At 49.6% G+C, this 18,869-nt stretch overlaps 1 protein-coding gene across 2 annotated transcripts; it reads left to right on the top strand.

Moving 5' to 3' along the window:
• Window positions 1-102: 102 nt before the first annotated feature.
• Window positions 103-18,371, top strand: P3H1 (prolyl 3-hydroxylase 1). Of its 2 annotated transcripts, none has more exons than XM_081088480.1 (15): window positions 103-599; window positions 5,130-5,282; window positions 6,225-6,414; window positions 6,621-6,752; window positions 7,540-7,679; window positions 12,617-12,706; window positions 13,018-13,070; window positions 13,218-13,363; window positions 14,945-15,072; window positions 15,196-15,291; window positions 15,750-15,900; window positions 16,495-16,612; window positions 17,040-17,115; window positions 17,396-17,536; window positions 17,884-18,371. In XM_081088480.1, the coding sequence occupies exons 1-15, from the start codon at window positions 138-140 to the stop codon at window positions 18,037-18,039; spliced, it is 2,232 nt and encodes a 743-aa protein (XP_080944606.1). In that variant the 5' UTR covers window positions 103-137; the 3' UTR covers window positions 18,040-18,371. The 2 variants fall into 2 exon arrangements, with proteins under 2 accessions (XP_080944606.1, XP_080944605.1); XM_081088479.1 differs by having other exon boundaries at window positions 13,242-13,363; window positions 17,884-18,369.
• Window positions 18,372-18,869: the final 498 nt, after the last annotated feature.

The following is an 18,869-nucleotide window of genomic DNA, read 5'->3' as shown; positions in this document are numbered from 1 at the left end:
GGGTGGAGCCCTGCAAGCCTTCGGTACTCGCAGCGCCCAGCCTGGGGGCGGGGCTTCAGGCGGGGCGGGGCGGAGCTGCCTGGGGGTGGGACTCGGGTCTCCGTGGCGGGTGATGAGCAATCAGGTCTGAGGAGGTGATGGCGGCACGCGTGTTGAAGCTGCTGACCACACTGTTGGCCGTCGCCGCCGCTGCCTCCCGAGCCCATGCCGAATCCGAGGCAGAGTGGGACATGTTGGCGCCGGATCTGCTCTTTGCCGAGGGGACCGCGGCCTACGCGCGCGGGGATTGGCCCGGGGTGGTACTGAGCATGGAGCGGGCGCTGCGCTCGCGGGCCGCCCTGCGCGCCCTCCGCCTGCGCTGCCGCACCCGGTGCGCCGCCGACTTCCCGTGGGAGCTGGACTCCGACTCGCCCCCGAGCCTGACGCAGGCCTCGGGCGCTGCCCTGCACGATCTGCGCTTCTTCGGGGGCCTGTTGCGCCGCGCTGCCTGTCTGCGCCGCTGCCTGGGACCGCCGGGCGCCCACTCGCTCAGCGAGGAGCTGGAGTTGGAGTTCCACAAGCGGAGCCCCTACAACTACCTGCAGGTCGCCTACTTCAAGGTGCAGACCTGTCCGCTGGCTGGGGTTCTTCTGGGCGTAGGTGAAGGCGACCCGGGGAAACTTGGCGGGGGGCCCGGGAAGGATCCGCAGAGAGGGAAGGTGGTCTCGGCCCGAGAGCTCTCCTCGGACCCAGGGAGGGCGAGGACCCTGCTGGGAGACCTGCCTAGCCCGCTTCGCATAGTCAGATGGTAGCCCCAAAGGTCCAGCCTGGGGTTAGGGCACCCATCAACCGAAACGTGGCCCGTGTTTCCCCGACAGGCTTCCTAAAGGGACCCAAAGTGGCAGCTTGGGTTTCTCACCCTGGTTTCATTGTAGTTGTCCGAGAGAGAAGCCCGGACCTTTCTACACGATCTTCCTTCCGGTTCGTTTTTCAGTGATGCTTTTCCTGCTGCCTGAGTGCCACCGCTTTCTCTCGAGACGTGAGGTTGCCACGTCGCCAGTAGGGGCCGTCTGGCCCCTCCCTGTGGGGGACCCTCTGGCGAGTCTGTCAGGTTCCCAAAGAAATGAGTAACTTTAGGAATTCCAGAGTGCCTTAAGTCCAAGTATACATGGATTTGGAGCGCTCCTGGCCTGCCTGATGATGATGATGGTGATGATGATAACCAGCACATACTTTCAGCACTATTTTAAATACTTTGCGTTTATTAATTCATATGCCCAGATCCTGGCTATATCCTGTAAGGCAGGTACTACTTATTAGCCCCATTTCATTGGGTGAGAAAAGAAGGAGCTGTGCTTTATGTCTGTTATGTCCATGGTTTGATAGACTTTCAATTCAACCTGAACAGAGACTTAGAAAACCTTTGGAACCGCAGATTTCCACGTCTCCACAAATGTTTCGTGTACACAGTTCTGCTCCGTTCCTCCTAATTACGCAGAAGAGTGCTGGGTTTGAAACCAAAACAGTTGGGCTATCTTTAGTCATGTCACTTAACAGCACTTTTTAAAAGTCTTTGACAAACATTTATTGAATACCTACTACATTCCAGTTCTTCTGCAAGTAATTAAAATGCTAGACTTTATGGGTTTTTGTTTGTCTTGCTTTGCTGTTAAGAATCACTATCATGAGGGGTACTGAAATGATATGTACATAGGGCTGTGGGAGCACAGAGGAGGGAGATCTATCTTTGTCTCAGAGAAATTAGAGAGACTTCAAAAAAAGCCCTAGCTGGTGTTGCTCGGTGGATAGAGCGTCAGCCTGCAGACTGAAAGGTCCCAGGTTCGATTCCAGTCAAGGGCATATGCCCGGGGTTGCAGGCTCCATCCCCAGTAGGGGGCCTCCAGGAGGCAACCAATCAATGATTCTCTCTCATCATTGATGTTTCTGTCTCTCTCTCCCTCTCCCTTCCTCTCTGAAATCAGTTTAAAAATATTTGGGGGAAAAAAGAGGTGACATTTGAAGCTGATTCTAGATACTGCTAGAGGAGAGCACCCTGTTCCAGGTAGAGTGAGGCCAGACTGGGAAGAGAATTCTGTAGGCTTCAGGGAGCCATCATCAGAAGTGGGTTTTAGAATGCTGACCCTGGAAGCCATGTGAATAAGCCTGGGCGAAGGAGAAAGTGGTGGCAGGGCGAACCATTAGGGGATGAGTGCAGTTGTTCACATGAGAGAAGGAAACTAAAGGGCTGGGGATGGAGTGAGGAGATGGGGGAGAACAGAGAAAGCAAGGGCAATGCTGAAAGATGGGAGGGAGGATAAACCCACAGAAGGAATGGACTTAAAAGAATTTATGATTTTATAATTAAGGGAACTGAGGTCCAGAGATGGGGATTATTGACCTTGGGTCACCGCTATTTTAAGGTTACAGGCTTTATTTTATTTTATTTATTTTTATTTCTTAAAGTATTACAAAGAGTATTACACATGTCTCCTTCCCCCCCCCCCTTGATATTTTAAATACTTTGCATTTTTAAATTCATTTGCCCATTAGTTAATCATTAAATCATCAGTGATTTAGTTTGGATTCTACATATGAACCTGTGTAACTTTGATATGCTGGAGTCCATTGCTATGGACGTTATTGTGGCCTGTAGCACATCCCTGCTCCCCTTCCCCTCAGATATTTATTTGTATAACCTCATGAGTCCTGGATTTTGAGTCTGAAGATGCCATGCCTGGATGTTGTAGAGCAAGCATGTCAAATTCAAAGGCTAACATGGGCCAAAAAAGCAAGGTTTAAGTTGATGTGGGCCACAAAAAAAACAAAAGCTTCAATTTTCACAGAAACATAGGTTTATTTTGGTGGAGACATGCTGAATACGAAGGGCTGAAATAAATGAGTAATCGTTAACATAAAATAATAGAACATTTTAATAAAAATTAATATTTTCTTGAACATTAACTTACCAGACACTGAATAACAGCACAAATTAATAAGCATAACACAAATAAACCTATTTTTCTTGTTCTCCAAAAGCAAAATATTTCCTGTTGCGCACCAAACAGGTCAGTACAAGACTAATGACATGGCAATTGGCTGCTAAAATATTCGCTGCTAGTATTAGTGGAGAAAAATGGTGTGCCTGCACATAAGGTGCGTAAGGGAAATGAATGCAACATGATTATAATTATCAGTCATTAGCAAACATTGTAGTTCATTATTAATAACTAGAGGCCCGGTGCATGAAAATTTGTGTTCTTGGGGGATCCCCCATCACAGCCTGTGCCCTCTCGCAGTTCAGGACCACTGGGGGGATGTTCACCTACCAGTTTAGGCCCACTCCCCAGGGGATCGGGCCTAAGCTGGCAGTCAGACATCCCTCTGGCAGCCCTAGAGCCCTCGGGGGATGTCCACCTGCCAGCTTAGGCCCGCTCCCTGGGGGATTGGGCCTAAGCCTCAGTCAGACATCCTTAGCACTGTGGAGGAGGTGGGAGAAGCTCCCACCACTGCCACTGCGCTTGCAGCCATCAGCCCAGCTTGGGCTAAGCGGAGCTCCCCGTGGGAGCGCACTGACCACCAAAGGGCAGCTCCTGTGTTGAGTGTCTGCCTCCTGGTGGTCAGTGCACATCATAGTGACCGGTTGTTCCTGGTCATTCACTGTTAGGGTCAATTTGCTTATTACCCTTTTATTATATAGGATTATATATAACAGGATATTGTAAAAATTAAGTTACAAAATTTTTATTAAAATGTTTCTTACAGCCCTGACTGGTTTGGCTCAGTGGATAGAGCGTTGGCCTGTGGACTTAAGGGTCCCGGGTTTGAGTCCAGTCAAGGGCATGTACCTTGGTTGCAGGCACATCCCCGGTAAGGGGTGTGCAGGAGGCAGCTGATCGATGTTTCTCTCTCATCGATGTTTCTAACTCTCTTTCCCTCTCCCTTCCTCTCTGTAAAAAATCAATAAAATATATTTTTTTAAATGTTCCTTACATACCGTTATATTGGCTGCACAGCAAAAATATTTGTTGTGGGCTGCATGGGGCCCGCAGGCTGCGAGTTTGACATGCTTGTTGTAGAGGACCTTAGTATTTGTCAGCCACCCACCTTTTCCTTGAATGTGTCATTTTATGCAGAAAAACCCCACACTTTTTTGCCCCGGGCATTTTGGCTCATGGGTTGATAGAGTGTTGGTCCTTGAACTGTAGGGTCCCAGAAACCCCAGGGTTTGATTCTGGTCAAGGGCACGTGCCTCAGTTGCAGGTTGCAGGTTGGATCCCTGGTCCCCCGATCGGGGCGTGCTGGAGGCAACCAGTTGCGTGTGCCTCTCTCTCTCACATCAATGTTTCTCTGTCTCTCTCCCTCCCTTCTCTCTCTTTAAAAAAAAAAAAAAAAAGGAAAAATATCCTCAGGTGAGGATTAACAAACTAGACACTTTTCCTAAGCATATCCTTTCTTAGACATGGTCTGATTATTAACTGCTCTTTCTCCTCTAACCTTAAATAAATTCTTAAAGCCTTGGATTTTCTTCAGCTCAGTCAGTACATGTAAATCTTGAGAATACATTATTTGAGCAGTCAGTCTTCTATAGTGTTCCTTCTACAATATGACCTTTGTTTTAAAATAGAATGTTTCCCTAACCGGTTTGGCTCAGTGGATAAAGCTTCGGCCTGTGGACTGAAAGGTCCCAGGTTCGATTCTGGCCAAGGGCATGTGCCTTGGTTGTGGGCACATCCCCAGTAAGGGGTGTGCAGGAGGCAGCTGATCCATGTTTCTCTCTCATCGATGTTTCTAAACTTTCTATCCCTCTCCCTTCCTCTCTACAAAAAATCAATAAAATATATTTTAAAAAATTAAAAAAATAAAAAATAAAATAAAATAGAATGTTTACACTGTTGAAGCATTACCTCCTGTAATTTGGAGCGCCCCTAATCCTGATTTGGGGAATAACTGAAAATCTGCCCAGGGCCTTGTGCTTCTAATCTCTGGTATGTAGTTCCTGCCATAGGTGTTTTCTGGGGCGGACAGGGGCGGGGCACACTGAATGGAAGGCTCAGGAAGGCTGTGATTTCCTGTTTACTGTGGACGGCACATGTGGACACAGACCTTCAGGGTTTGGATGTGAGAATCGTGTTCTTGTGCTTCATTCTTAGATAAACAAGTTGGAGAAAGCCGTAGCCGCAGCACACACCTTCTTCGTGGGCAATCCTGAGCACATGGAGATGCGTCAGAACCTAGACTATTACCAGACCATGTCTGGGGTGAAGGAGGCTGACTTCAAGGATCTTGAGGCCAAACCTCATATGGTGAAGAACTTTATCTCCTTCTTACTTTTTATTACAGTGATACTTACTAGGGCTGTTTTCTGATTGCAGAAGTAATGTCTGTTTGTTGTATACCATTAGAAAATTGCAGTGAAGTATAAAACAGAAACTAATCATTTATAATACTGCCATCTTAGGAAAACCAGTAGTTGATATTTTGGCCTATATTTTAAGTCTTCTGTATGTGATTTTAAAACATAATTTGATGTCATATTCTGTGTGTATTTTTCATCATCCTTTTTGAACTAACATTGTATCATGAGCCTTTTCTTACGTCTTCAAATTTTCTTTTAAAACACAATTTTAATGGCTGTATGATAGTCCATATCATGCAGAGATTGTCTTAATCTACTAGTCACAATTTTTTTATTATGTAGGTTTTTCTTGAAAAAGTAAACTGCGTACACCTAGTACATTCTACAGCCATACACAGTTTTAAATTACACACCTACACACAGGTCTGGGGTTGGTTTTTTTTAGTGATTCTGTGACAAATGGAAATAGTTGTTGTCCACAGGAATGGGAGCTGTGTCCCACAGACAGCAAAAGCAGAGTCTGTAATCAGCTGCTTGCAGTGCCCAAGTCCCTCACTGCTGGGAAGATTGCTGTCGTCGCCACAGACCACATTCTAACATTTAAGAATTAAATTGTTTTTCATTTAACTTTTATTTTGAAAACTTTAGCGCAACAGAAAAGTGAAACAAATGACAACTCCCACATCGTTTATCTAGATCTAGTTAAATGCTTTTAAATTTCAAATGAAGCAAGTCAAGACCATTTACAAAAGGTCTTCATTATATGGCGGCCACCCTTTCCATTCATAACCTGAGATGAGCAAGAAATGAGGACCCTCATGAAGATGGGGGAGGGGGGAGTAGGAGAGAGGCCATCTGGCCTGCATTGGGTACTGCTTCCTCCCAGTAGGACCAGTTCCGACTGGGAGTGCGACTCTACTCAGAGGAGCAACCGCAGGAAGCCGTGCCCCACCTCGAGGCGGCGCTGCAGCAGTACTTTGTGGCGGAGGAGGAGTGCCGGGCCCTCTGCGAAGGACCCTATGACTATGACGGCTACAACTACCTGGAGTACAACGCTGACCTCTTCCAGGCCATCACAGGTGCGCTGCTCAGAGCCCAGCCCTCAACCCTACCTCAGCTCTAAGGATGGTGTCGTGATAACACACGCACAGCATCTTCACTCTCATTTCTAAATCTCTTAAATCTGGGAATCTGACTGGCAGTTGCTTCCGCGTGAATTTGTTCATCTTAACCGGAATCTGAGACCTGAAGATTGACCTTATTCCCCCTCTTTGATTCTTCTCAGATCATTACATCCAGGTCCTCAGCTGCAAGCAGAACTGTGTCACGGAGCTGGCTTCCCACCCAAGTCGAGAGAAGCCCTTTGAAGACTTCCTCCCGTCGCACTATAATTACCTGCAGTTTGCCTACTATAACAGTAAGGCCGACTTTCCTCTTTGCTGCTTTTGAGTCAGAAGCCGAAAGCAAGGCAGGCAGGGCTTGTATCGGCTGTGCTTCAACTCATTTGGCTTCTCTCTGTGGCTCTGGAAGACACCCTGCCAGGTGCTCCCTGGGTGCTGTGTCACAAGCCACAGCCAAGGAAGCCCATACCAGCAGCCTGGAAAGCTGGAAGAGGGAGGCTGTAGGACTCCCTCTCATCCCTTCCATGGCATTTATAATCTAATTTTGCAACTGAATTGTTACAGCAAGGCTAGGACAACCAGCTCATAGGACATTTAAACCAGCTCACAGGACATTTCTCAGCCCTCCTCCTCGTGTAGCATTGATGCTCTGGGGCAGGTGTGTGATTGTGTGTGTGTGTGTGTCTATCAATATCCAGAAAAGCAAGTCAGCAGATCTTTACTGAGTTCCTACTATGTGCTAACATTACAGCATATTCCTGAGTATATGATGTTTATAGTTCAACTATAAACTAACACATACCAACCAAGAGGCAATTTGCTATTATCTTCCCCTCTCTTCTGAAAATCCATAGGGAAAAGAAAGTAGGAAGACAGGAATATTCCTGAAGTTGGTCTAATTTGGAGGCCAGCGTTTGAATTACTTGTGAATTTTTAAAAATGTGGGCACACAGAGGATTCAAATTCTTTTGTTTCAATATTATTCTTCTAGGTCTCCCCCCAAATCTGTGCTGAGAATGAACACTGGTGGTTCCTGGCACCCAGAATTAGACCTTTCAAAGCCATTTTTCTTTCCCTTTGCAGTTGGGAATTATACACAGGCTATTGAATGTGCGAAGACCTATCTCCTCTTCTTCCCCAATGATGAGGTGATGAACCAGAATCTGGCCTACTATACCGCCATGCTTGGGGAAGAGCAAGCCAGATCCATTGGCCCCCGAGAGGTGAGAGACGTTCCAGCTGAACCCAGACCAGAGGGCAGAGTGGGGTGGAGGAGGGGAGCTGGCACTGCTTGTGCACGGTGGGAACAGGGGGCCTGGGCGGCTGGGAGTGCACTAAGCAATTGTCACTGAGAGAATAAGGGAGCAAAGGAAGCATGGAGAAGCTGCTGGAGCCCTAACTAGCATAATTAATTAGCATGATCTGGGCCCAGATGCATGTTCTCTGAGTTGCCAAAGAAAAGCAGAACAGCAAAGCAGCACGCCTTTCCCCTTTTTGGCACCCCCTACTTTGAGACTTGATACCACTTGGCCAAGATTTATCATTTTTAACATCATGCTTTTTTTCACTCACAAGCTTTCTGTCTCCATTTTCCTCTCCATCCCTTCTTCTTTCTGCCACTGTCTGATCTCTCCTTCTTTTGGCATTATTTCTATCTCCCTCTAAAACAAGGAGAAAAGTCTATGGAATGCAGTGACCAAAATGAAACGCACCAAAATGTTAGCAATGGTTTTTTCTGGGTAGTAGAATTATGGGTGATTTTTGTATTTCGCTTATTTATGTTTTCTAAATTTCCTGCAATGAATGGGTATTATATTTATAATTAAAAACACGAAAAGTTTGCTGTTTCTAACTTACTGAATTTGATACTATAAACCTTGATATTTGTGTATATGCCTTGCTCAGAACCTGGACCCTTTCCTTCTTGAGCCCAGAGCAATGAGATGTTTTGTTGGTTTTTTAAAAAAATATATTTTTGTTGATTTCAGAGAGGAAAGGAGAGGGAGAGAGAGATTGAAACATCAGTGATGAGAGAGAATCATTGATCGACTGCCTCCTGCACACCCCCCACTAGGGATTGAGCCCACAACCCAGGCATGTGCCCTTGACTGGAATTGAACCTGGGACCCTTCAGTCCATAGGCCAATGCTCTATCCACTGAGCCAAACTAGCTAGGGCCAATGAGGTGTATTTGAAGTCACTAGTCTGTACTCAAATCCTCGCTCCTCCACTTACTAGCCGCGTGATCTTCAGCACATCATGGAGATCATAGGCACCCTGCATTGCCCCTCTGCATCTGTTTCTTCCTCTATAAAATGGGATTATGGCTCTTGTTCTGTCTTCAACACAGAATGAGTATGAGGGTCAAATAAGATAGTGAGCTGACAGGCCTGGTACAAGTGTGTACAAAGTATTGTGTGGACGGGTAGCATCACGGGGGTCTTGTGCTGGAACACATGTAGCAGGTGGCCGGTTTCTTCACCTCCAAACTCAGCCACCTCCTGAAACTGGTGTCTTATCACTGTGGCTTTCAATCACCTGTGTCCTTACTGGCCTCTCCCACCCCATCTACAGTGTGTGTAAAAATGGCTGTAACTTTGGCCCAGTTTTTCACTTTGTCAAAAAAGAGTTAATAGCAAAAGTTACTCTAGAGGCCACTCAGTTATCTATACAGCAAATATATTAGAGAAAATAGGGGGTGATAAAGCAGGCACACTCCTGCACTGTTGGTGGGACTGTAAATTGGACTGTTCATTTAACCAGCAATGGGACTGCAGAGATTTACCTTGGGGCTGAACAGGCATGCAAAGCTAAGTATGCACAGATGTGCACCAGAACATTCCTGCTAAATGCAAAAGACTGGAAGCAGGCTAACTACCATCAATTTGGAGACTGGTTAAATAAATTATGATACACTCATTTAGTGACCTACAAGACTATTGTATTGCATGAGCAGATTGCTGTGCACCAATATGAAATGATCTCCCATGATATGATTTTAAGTAAAGAAAAAAAATATATCTAAAATAAATAAATATATTAAATCCTATTTATTTTTTTAATACATATATATGCTTTAAATTTTAAATTGTAATCTTTCTGTACAGACTGATAAAAAACTGTTCATCGGGATTACCCCTGAGGCCTGGGCCTACAGGTCAGGGGTGGGAGAAGACTGATGTTTCTTTTCATGGCTGTTGATACTCTGTGGATTTATTTTAGTTGTAAATGTATTACTCTCATGTCTTTTTCAATGCCATCTAAAACACACCTTAGGACATTGCTGGTACAGAAAGACATGTAATCCAAAATCTGTAGAACTCTAGTGCATATAATAGTAGATAGTGAGTACAAGCTCTAGTGGAAGCAGGGAGGAAAAGCAGCCAGCTGGTGAGTCAGGGAATGCTTCATAAAAGTGCTGTTGACATTTGGTTTTAAAAAACTCAGTCAGTGAGCCCTGGCTGGTTGGGCTCAGTGGATAGAGCGTCAGCCTTTGGACTGAAGGGTCCCCGGTTTGATTCCAGTCAAGGGCACATGCTGGGGTTTCAGCCTCAATCTCCAGTAGGGGGCGTGCAGGAGGCAGCAGATCAATGATTCTCTCTCATCATTGATGTTTCTATCTCTCTCTCCCTCTCCCTTCCTCTCTGAAATCAATAAAAATATTTTTTAAAATAATAATAATTAAGAATAATAATAATAATAATTAATAATAAACTCAGTGAGCCCTGGCTGGTTTGGCTCAGTGGATAGAGCGTCGGCTTGCTGACTGGAAGGTCCCGGGTTTGAGTCCAGTCAAGGGCACATGCCTGGGTTTCAGGTTCAATCCCCAGTAGGGGATGTGCAGGAGGCAGCCAATCAATGATTCTCTCTTATCATTGATGTTTCTATCTTTCTCTCCCTCTCACTTCCTCTCTGAAATCAGTAAAAATACATTTTAAAAAAAAAATCAAAAACAACAAAACTCAGTCAGTGAATGAGGCAGGAAAGGTCCTTTCAGACAGAGAGCAGCATGTGCAAACATGGACAATTGTCCCATATCAATGAAAGGTGGTAATGGAGAATTACCAGAGATGAGGCCTGGGAGGGTCAGATTTTAAGGGGTCTTGAGTGCCCCACCAGGACCTTGGACTCTGTCCCATGAGGCAGACAGTGGTTTTAAGCAGTAGCCTCACAGGATGTGACGGTGAATGACACAGAATGGGAATGTGCTGGAAGCAGACCAGCTGGAAGCTACTGTGGGGGTGCAGAGAGCAGCCAAGAGGCCTGAGTGAGGCAGTGGCTACAAGAGGGGAACTGACTAGATGGCAGGAGGTGGGGTGTTTTCACTCCTCCCTCCTCTTCCTACCTAATTAGGCAGCAAGCTCCAGCTCGGGAGACACTGCATGGTGCTGTCCACCTAACCCGGGGACACACGGGAGGCTTTCCTCTGCCGCACTCCAGCCCGGGGAGCTCATTCTTCCTCTGGTCCCTGGGAGAAGGAAGTAGATGATGTGGTAGTAACAGCCTTCCCATCCTGGTTGTTGTGGCGCTCACTATTGAAAATCACCACCTTTCAAATGCGTGTGGCATCTTATAGCTTACAAAATTCTTTCACGGCTTTTATTTCCTTTGATTCTCAAAAAACTCGGCGAGGGTGGGGTCACCAGCCTACCCTGAAGAAAAATACCAAGGTTCTTCCTAGCTTTGGAACCTGGCCATCCCCTCCCCCCACAGGGAGAGGGTTACCTTGCAGTTGTCCTCTTTGGCCACTAGATGGTGACCGTCTGGATTTGAGATGGCACTTCTAGTCCCTATCTTTTTTTTCTTTCTTTCTTTATTTTACGGTCATATTAGTGAGTCTGAGATAGAGAGGGAAATAAGCTCATATGGTCAAACTACCATTTTTAACTAGAACTCCCCTTCTGGGAAGAAGGTGACTAGCATTTGTTGAGCCAAGCGCTGTGCTGGGTGCCTTACACTCCTCATCTCCCTTAATCATCACCGCCACCCTGCGAGGTAGGCGCTCTTCTTTCCATTTTAGAGATGAGGACATGTAGGCACCAAGAGATGCGTTAACTTGCACAGTGGCGAATGGCTGGTAGTGCTGACCGAAATCTGTCTCCTTGTTTTATCCCAGCGCTGGCTCAGTTCCTGACACAGTAGATTGGTGCGGAATGAATAAATGGTAGAAGGGAGATCTGCTCCCTAGCAGCCTCATACAACTATTGGGAGGGTTAGATGAGATAACTTATCTAGCTTGGTGTCTAGCACTTGCTAAAGGAAGCCAATCACTTAAATTCTGCAGGAGGAAATTACCACCTTCCTCTTGGGTAAATATAGTAGTAGATGGTATAGGACTCATTGACACCAGTAACATTGTCCTTACTGTCCTCATCATTTATTTCAACTGACGATGTCTTCTTTTCCTTTTCCTTCCTTCTGCTGCTTGGAGACTAGCAGGGCACCTAGGGAAAGATGTGACCCGGAAGGTACTTAGTCTCCCTGCCCTGGGTAAGCCCTGCTGTGAGCACTTGTGGGAAGGCCAGATGCCAGAGCCGCTGCTCTTGCTGCAGCTGCCCATCTCCAGGGAGGGGCATGGTCTGTCCCGAGTCTGAGGGAGGCAGTGGTGTAATGAAAAGCACACGGGCTTTAGGATTGGAAAGACCAAGGTTTGAATGCAGGTCCCATTTCCTAAAGTGTCCCCTAAAGTAAATCGTCTATCCTGTCTGCTTCTCGGTGTCTTCATCTGTAGAATGAGGATAATAGTATCGATCTCAAAGGTGGCTATAAGGATGCAGGGAGTAACAGTCAAGGATTCACTTCCTGAGGTTTCCTTTCTGAGCACTAAGCTGCAGAAATCAAGAAGGAACTCTCCTTTGAGAAGCATTTTCACGTCTCCAGAGAATCATCAGATTTTCTCTCTTGGAGTTTAATGGGGGTTTTGGGGGAGGAAGGGGGGTTTTCCCCTTCAAGGGAAGCCTGGTTATGCCGCCCTCAGAGCCTTGCAGGAGGAGCCTGTGAGCACAGCAGTGAGGCTTGGTCCCAGACTGGGGAACTGACACACTAGTGATGGAGAGGAGCCTCGGTTCACAGTGGGAGTGACGGGTAGAAAGCCCAGGGGCACCCGAGAGTTAACGGACAGGGCCAAGTTCCAGGACTTTCTTCTACTTTGTTTCTTCAGAGCGCCCAGGAGTACCGCCAGCGAAGCCTGCTGGAGAAAGAACTGCTTTTCTTTGCTTATGATGTTTTTGGAATCCCCTTTGTTGATCCGGTGAGCCAGGGCACAGCAGCTGGGGGGTGGGCAGTGTGAGGGGGCAAGGGCTGCGGGTAAGTGGTGTGCTGTGTGACTCCAGGGAGTGAGCCAAACATGGGCTCTTGAAGCCCATGGATGAGAGACAGAAACGACAAAGGGGAACTCTGGGCAGCAGCCAGAGGTGACTAGCGTCCACTGACCTCTCACTTCATCTCCTGGGGCCACGAGGGTGCTAAGGAGGCTTCTCTGTAGACCCTGTTCTCTGCATCAAGACCTGGAAGCTTAAGTAGGTCACCCTACACTGTTAATTTTTCCCGACCTGCCCTTAGGACTCATGGACTCCCGAAGAGGTGATTCCCAAGAGATTACAAGAGAAACAGAAGTGAGGACCTTGAAGAACTGCATGCTTGGATCGGTCTGAGGAAGCACTGAGGCTTCTGAGCCCAGGCAGATGTGAACTCCTGGCCAGGGGTGGGCAGGTCCAATCTGGGAAGCTGGGGTGGGAGCCGGGGCCAGACCCAGAATCCAGTCCTCAGAGCAGCTGTGCTCACAGGTCCGAACGGGAAACAGCCGCCCGCATCTCCCAGGAGATTGGAAACCTGATGAAGGAGATTGAGACGCTTGTGGAAGAGAAGACCAAGGAGTCGCTGGATGTGAGCAGGCTGACCCGGGAAGGTGAGAGGACGGAGCTCAGGGCCCTGCGGCTGTCGTGGAGGCAGCAAGGCAGCTGCCCCACCCTAGCGGGATGCGCCCTGGATGCGCCAAGCTCACAGTGAGCCAGCTCAGGATCTAAGCCGTCGTGGACCAGGCCTCACCTTGCCTCGGTGTCCCTCCTGACTCGCCAACAGGACTTCCATCTGGGAAGGGCACTGAGAATTGGCTTTTGTGAAAGAAATTAGACTCTTGTCACAGTGACACTAGTTTAGTAAGTATTCATAGGGCAAAACTTACCGTTTCACTGCTTCCAAACTGTTTTCTCCCAAAGTCCACCATGCATCCTGTCACCAAGCCTCAAAATCTGCAGGTCTCCTCTGGTTCTCCCCCCCTTCCCCCGAGGCCTACCCATGACTCTGCTCTGTTTCTCCTATCACCTTTTTCTTTTCCAACTGCCTCAAACCTGCTTCAGGCCCAGCACCTCCTGTCTGCCCTTGTCCTCCCTCTTCCTGTCTGTCCTTGCCTTTTTCCACACCAGGGTCAGATCAGTCTTCCAAACACAGGGATTCTGACCTTTAACCCTATGTTCTTCTCCCCTCCCACCTGGACTGCTCCTGTTCCTGGATCCTCTCTTTGCCCACAAATCTTTGTTCATGCCCGTCCCTCACCCTAAGCTACTTCCTCTCATCTCCGCCTGTGAGGTGGCTCAGGTACACCCTGCAATGCCTACCCTGGCGAATTGGGACTCCCTCCCCCTTTCTGTTGAAATTCTTTGTGTTTTCACAAGGTCTGTCGTATGCTGGTTGTTTGTGTAATTGTTGAAACAGGTGCTGTCTGCAGGAGTTAACCCCTTGCCTCGCCTAGCATGTTGCGGTCTCAGTAAATAGGTGGAGTTGGGTTGAGTCTTTAGTATGTTCCCAACACAGAGAGACTCCTGCGAAATAGGAGAAGCACTGGGCTTTGCTCTACAAAAAGGGATTAATTTACTAGTAACAAGACTGGCATGTGAAAAGAATGTGTCCAATTTCCTTTGTTTTCTAAGTGCTTTCAGCGGTATTTGTCTTGATTCTCTTCACTCCCCAGGAGGTGGGTTGGGCAGATTGTAAGATCCTCATATTAAATAAATGATGGTGATGATGATGGTAGCTAAACTTTGGAGCATATACTTTGTGCCAAGTATGCTAAGGATTTAATTTGTATTTTTATTTATATCAAACAGACATCACGTGAGGTAGATGCCACTTTACAGATCAGAAAATTAGGACTCAGGGAGGTTAAGTAACTTGCCAGTGTCACACAGCTCACTAATGCAGGAGTCAAACCCAGTTCTTTCTGATCCACGAGCTCGTTTTAGGAATGTAAAGGCCTAAAGAGCCAGCAGCTGGTCAGGAGTAGAGCGAGGACCAGGACTTGGCTCTCCCGTCTTTCAGCTCCAAGTTCTAGCCTTTGGACCACCCTGCCTTTGGAAGTGACCAAATGGGAGATTCCTCTGGTGAACAGGAAACAACTGGAATTTCTGTTCTTTACAGGGAAGCAGTATCTGATGGAGTCTCTGCACAGAGTGGCTGCTGGATTTAGCCCAGTCTTGTCATTGCTTTGCAGGTGGCCCCCTGCTCTATGAAGGCATCCATCTCACCATGAACTCCAAAGTCCTGAATGGCTCCCAGCGGGTGGTCATGGATGGCTTGATCTCTGATGATGAGTGCCGGGAGCTGCAGCGGCTGACCAACGTGAGGGACCAGTGACCACACCGTCTCCCCAGAGCCGGGCTTCCCCGACTCAGTGCCCCCGAGGTGGCCTGAGAAGAGGTGGTCAACTTCCCTGGCTGACTCCACCTGTTTTTGGGCTTGTAGGCAGCAGCAACATCAGGTGATGGCTACCGGGGCCAAACCTCCCCACACACCCCCAACGAAAAGTTCTATGGCGTCACTGTCTTCAAAGCCCTCAAGGTAGAGTCGGTGCTCAGTGTTCTAGAGTGAGGGAAGGGGAGGGGAGGCCAGGTTTGGGGCAGGAACTGGGGATGGTGGGAGGAAAGGTTAAAGATGTCTCCTGTCCACATTCCAGCTGCCATGGAGAGAGGGTAGATTAAGCTGAGTGAGTTTCACTTTGGAATTTTGGCTGTTAGACCAAGAGTAATAAGATGAGGCAAACAGGATAAGACCAAGATCCAAAGCTGTGAGCGCTTTCTGAAGAACGCTGACTCCAGGGGCCCGCACTTCTGCGTGACGTGCACAAATTATTCTTAAAGAGAAGTATGAGAGCCGGGGAAAGCGGAAAACGTTGGGGTGTGGTGCGTGGGAAGCAGAGAGACTGCACCTTTGATATAGGGATGAGGAGCCTGGGGCCTCAGGTCCCTGTTGGCCCACAAGGGGCGTTCAGGGCAGCTGACCACTGGTCTCCTTGGCAGCTGGGACAGGAAGGGAAAGTTCCTCTGCAGAGTGCCCACCTGTACTACAACGTGACGGAGAAAGTGCGGCGTGTCATGGAGTCCTACTTCCGCCTGGACACCCCCCTCTACTTCTCCTACTCCCACCTGGTGTGCCGCACCGCCATCGAAGGTGGGCCTCCCTCACCCCTGCAGCCTTCGCTAAGCACATGCCATGCCCGGGCCCTGACTGGATGCTGAGGACGTAACCAAACAAGTGGCAGCCTAGTGTGATAATACAGCCGAGGCAGTTACAGTCGTTCTACCTGGGCAGTCAGGTGGGCTTTCTGGAGGAGGTGATGATAGTTGTGCAGGATGAATAGCAGTTGAGCGCACAGGGTTGTTCAAGCCAGAGAGAACAGGACGTGCGAAGGAGCATTGATCAACCCGGCAGTTGGGGAACTAAGAAAAGCTGCTATTCTGGAGAGTGAGGTTAAGGGGGAGCAATCAGATCAGGCTGGTGAGGGCGTCAGAAGCCAAATGATGGGGAGCTACACGCGAGAGTTTGGTGAGGCCAGTGATTCTCAGTGATGGGATTGGCACGCATGTGATTCTGTCCTGACCCCTGGGCTGATACAGCTCAGCTAGAGACAGACCCGCTTGTTCACTGGGTATTCCCAGGACCCAGACTCATTTTGGGAAGCACCCCCCGCCCCCCGCCATGCCAGCGGGAGAGCTGTGATATCTCCTGAGGCACCTCAGCGCTAACGTGTCACTTGGGTCGCAGAGACACAGGCTGAGAGGAAGGACAGTAGCCACCCGGTCCACGTGGACAACTGCATCCTGAACGCCGAGGCCCTCGTGTGCATCAAGGAGCCCCCTGCCTACACCTTCCGGGACTACAGGTGCCCGCTCGCCCTCTGAGCCCCCATGCCCTGCTCTTTGCCCCCTCCCCCAACAGTTACACATACACACAGGTTTGGGAGCGGCTGTTCCCAGAGTCCAATCCCTTGTCCCCAGGCCCTCTGGATAGGAAGCCAGACAGCAAGGAAACCATCACAGTGTAGTGCGATGGGGACAGGAAGAGGTGGACTTGGTGCGGACGTCCCCCAGAGAAGGGCATGGTGGATTCTCTGGGGCAAGGGGGTAGGGATGGGACGGTTGGAGTCATTTGTGAGGCTTCAAAGAAGGCTCTAGAAGGCTTTCTTCCTATGAAAGGCCCCTCTAGCTGCTGGTTGAGAGCACTTGGAGATGAAGGCGCTGGACCTGTGGGTTGTCTGGGGAGCGGGAGGAGGAGAACGTCTGTGTTGAGATTCTCTCTGCCTTTCCCAGTGCCATTCTTTACCTAAATGGAGACTTCGATGGAGGAAACTTTTATTTCACTGAACTGGATGCCAAGACCGTAACAGTGAGTGTGTCCTTGTCCCCATCCCTGAGAGACAGAAACCCTCAGTGCAGGGCAGCACAGCCACCTGGTCTTCTAGTGGCCAGCGCTCCCCCCACCCCCACCCCCCCACCCCCCAACCAGGGGCTTTGCTGCGCTGGTCGCTCCTCTGGTCACCTTTGCTCTTTAGCCTGGTTTTTGGGAAGCTGGGCTGAGGAGCCCCCCTCACGCGTGGACGCTAAGGACCCCATGTCCCTTCTGAAGGCAGGTCAGTCTGTCCCGTGTTCCCCTTTGTGCCCTTCAGGCAGAGGTGCAGCCCCAGTGCGGAAGGGCCGTGGGCTTTTCCTCGGGCACCGAAAACCCGCACGGAGTGAAGGCCGTCACCAGGGGGCAGCGCTGTGCCATCGCCCTGTGGTTCACTTTGGACGCTAGACACAGCGAGCGGGTGAGGGCAGCCGGTGCTGCAATGCCCTGGAAGGGCCCTTGTTCTGCTTCCGCCTCTCCCAGTCCCTTGCCGATGGCTTAGACATGGAAGGTGCCCTGTGTCATCTTGGTCACTGCCTCCTCCTTCCTGGCCCTTCTTCCCCACTTGTAATGGGGCTCCAGGGCGGGGGACGATGGGGAATGACCCTGGTTCTTGCTTCCTCTTTGCGCGCCACCTCAGCTGGCTTTGCCCAGAGAGCAGGACCTGTTGGGAAGGAGATGAGCTCAGAGGCCACTGAGGAAGTAGCCCCTGAGCGGTGAGTACCTGGTCCAGAGGCCTCTCTGAGTAGCAGGGGTTTGTCCTTGCAGGACAGGGTACAGGCCGACGACCTGGTGAAGATGCTCTTCAGCCCAGAAGAGATGGACCTCCCCCAGGAGCAGCCCCAGGAAGCGCAGCAGGGGCCGCCCCAACCTGCAGAGGAATCTGCCCCCAGCAGTGAGTCAGGGCACAAGGATGAGCTCTGACCGTGTCCAGCTTACCGTGGACTGGGGATTAGACCCGCCGTGGGAAACTCTGGCCTGCGGCCTGGACTGGCTGGCCACTGGGGGCCACGGAGCTGTGGGCACTTACATCTGCTGCCCAGTGAAAGGACCCTGCTCACAGCCGCCTGCACGGTGCTACTGCTCTTGGAGTGGACATGGCAGGGTGGCCTGCTACCCTCGACATGGCTGAGGGCTCAGGACGCAGGCTCAGCCACCACGGGGTGCCTGCTCAGGCAGCCGCGTGACAGTGATGCAGTATTTAAGTGTCTGTGTAGACAACCAAAGAATAAATGATTCGTGTTTTTTTACTCAGTAGCTTGTTCAGAGAATAGAAACATGCCCACCTGCCCGAGAGGTCTCACTGGGTGAAAACTGCTCTGGGCAGGACACAGGTGCAGGCCCAGTGGGAAGAGGGCAGGCCCAGTACCCTGCTCAGCCACTTCCTGTGCAGCTCAGGCCAGAACTTCACCTTGGGGACCTCGGAGTTGTCTCTTTTATGATGGGAACCTCGGTCCCCACTCTGCCCTGCGTGTGGGCAGGTGTATGGCCCAGATGCAGTACCAGGTACGGCAGCACTTGGTGAGCTGGAATGTGCTGGACGAATGGCAGGGATTATCATTAATCCTGCTCGCGAGGAGCAGCGGTCAGCAGTGCAGGGGCACGCTGGCCCCATGTGTGTCCTGCTGTGCTGCCTGGCCTCAGTCCCGTCCCACAGGGCCTCCGGGTGCAGGACAGCACACCTCAGGAGACTGAAGGAGCGGAACCTGAGAGTCAGCCCCTCTGGCACGGCCCATCCCCCTCCAGGGCAGTGA

Source organism: Myotis nattereri (assembly GCF_964212035.1).
Source record: "Myotis nattereri genome assembly, chromosome: 3".
Lineage (NCBI taxonomy): Eukaryota > Metazoa > Chordata > Mammalia > Chiroptera > Vespertilionidae > Myotis > Myotis nattereri.
Note: the sequence above shows the minus strand (reverse complement) of the source record. Positions and strands in the feature narration are given on the sequence as shown.